Source organism: Echinops telfairi, unplaced genomic scaffold, assembly GCF_000313985.2.
Source record: "Echinops telfairi isolate 266 unplaced genomic scaffold, ASM31398v2 ScPeMD7_7409;HRSCAF=8447, whole genome shotgun sequence".
NCBI lineage: Eukaryota > Metazoa > Chordata > Mammalia > Afrosoricida > Tenrecidae > Echinops > Echinops telfairi.
The window spans coordinates 17,789,660-17,791,481 of NW_022111309.1; the positions used below are offsets into that span (position 1 = coordinate 17,789,660).

Here is a 1,822-nt window from a genome sequence, read left to right on the forward strand (position 1 = left end):
GCCACATTTGCTTATGCACCCATTTGTCTTCAGTGATCCCTTCGACTCCTCGTGATCACACAGGCAGCCTGGTTTCTAATCTAAGCTTTTATACTGACTGGGCTGAGAGGTTGGAGATGGAGACGCAGAGCAGAGGTAGAATTCAGCCAAGAATGTGAAGTTGAGAAAGGCTTTATTGAAGCAGGGAAAGAACTTCTGGGAGGGAAGGGAGAACAGAGAATGGAATGGGGGGATCTTCAGCCCCCGGAAGGGTTCCGAGACCCAACGAGTTAGGTCAGGGAAGTCGCGCTGGCAGTGAGGCAGTGGGACATATAGAGCTTGAGCCAAGGACGTGTGTACTGACAAGGGGAAGGAGGGCCTTCTGGGGCTGCAGCTGCAGGGTCTGAGTCAGGATGTGGCCTGTGAGTAAATCATCCCGGACCACTGAGGGAAGGGGCTGTTCAGACCCAGCCCGGAGAGATAAGCTCCTTGGAACCCTGGAGGCAGGGACTGCACAGTCCAGCTCTGGCCTTGAGAGGCAGGGGGAAGGGGCCACCCAGACCAGCAGGCTATCTGTCGGGAGAGCTGGGGGAAGTGACTCCATGGTCTGGACCTGGCCCAAACATTTGCAACTCATTTTTATATCTGCCTCAGTCTCCTCGTCCTTAAAAGTGTTACTGGACCTAACTCCTAGGATCTCCGTGAGAGAATTAAACTAAATTATGCAGGTAAAATTCTTACCACCATGTTTAGCACCGAGCAAATTCTTATTCAATGTGAGCAGTAGAATAATAATAGTACAGCTCACAGCGATGCTTCCCTAAGGGAAGAGGGTAGCACTGCATAGAGGCTGAGGCCTGCAAGGTGCTTTCTGTGCCTACACGCCCAGGAAGTAGACTTGCCTGGCTCTCGAGTGTCCAGGTAGAGTTGATAGGTAGGCTTGGGGTCCAGGGGGGCAGCCTGGTGAGTAGTGTCCTCCCACCTCCAGACCCTGAAGGCGTGTGGCCATGTGCAGCACCCATCGTAGCCTCAGCTGTCAGCAGCTCCTACTCTGACCTAGTATTGGCCTGCGAGGATGGTGTGCTCACACTGTGGAACCTGGCCGAAGGTGAGTGCCCACTTTACTGCCTAACACTCATGTGGGGCTCCAGGCAGCAAGCTCCTAACTCTGGAACTCTTGTGAGCTTGAGACCTTCTGGTATCCCCCAAGTTCTTGAAGCCCCCTTGGCGTGTGTCTCTGTTGCCTCACTCATTCAGTCAATAAGCATCCCTTGAACATACTTCGCACCGAAGCTTTACGTTCCCCAACTATTTCTGCAGGCTTGCTCTGTACCAGGTCCATTGCCTGCTTTATCGAGCACCCCTCTGGGAGGGGCTGATGGCCTAACTCACCACTTCCCTGCCCACAGGCTTTCCAAGTGTCGTCTGCCCTACTTAGCCACTCCGGTTTGGTACTGGAGCTAAGAGACATTTAGGAAGCCCTCAACGCGAAACTAGCAACACTCCCAGGCCTGGGGCCATTCTTTTGGGTGCAAAAAATCAATGGCCTGTCCATTTACCCCCAGACTGAACAGCTGCTAGAGAAGTCTCGATGCTAACCAAACTTTTAAAACAGTGATTCATGAATCAGTGGTTTATCATCTTACAATTGGACATGTGTTTCACTTGAGCATGAGGTAGGCAGCCCTCCCGGCAGGGCAGCGAGGTCAGGAAACAACCCAGTGGCAGCACCCTGCTCCCTATGGACCGGCCTGTCCCGGGAACCTCCATTCCTCTGTTCTGCCACGTGGTACTAAGATAAACATGGACCACAGACCCTTCTGAATTCTTTTTTTTTTTTTTT

The 1,822-nt window shown here is 52.5% G+C and overlaps 1 protein-coding gene across 1 annotated transcript in view; it reads left to right on the forward strand.

The window, feature by feature from the left end:
* Window positions 1–1,822, forward strand: part of WDR93 (WD repeat domain 93) — a 59,763-nt gene that overhangs the window by 46,549 nt on the left and 11,392 nt on the right. The window contains exon 12 of the mRNA XM_013006479.2: window positions 968–1,087. Coding sequence (XP_012861933.2) covers window positions 968–1,087 — 120 coding nt within the window. The remainder of the gene's footprint in view (window positions 1–967; window positions 1,088–1,822) is intronic.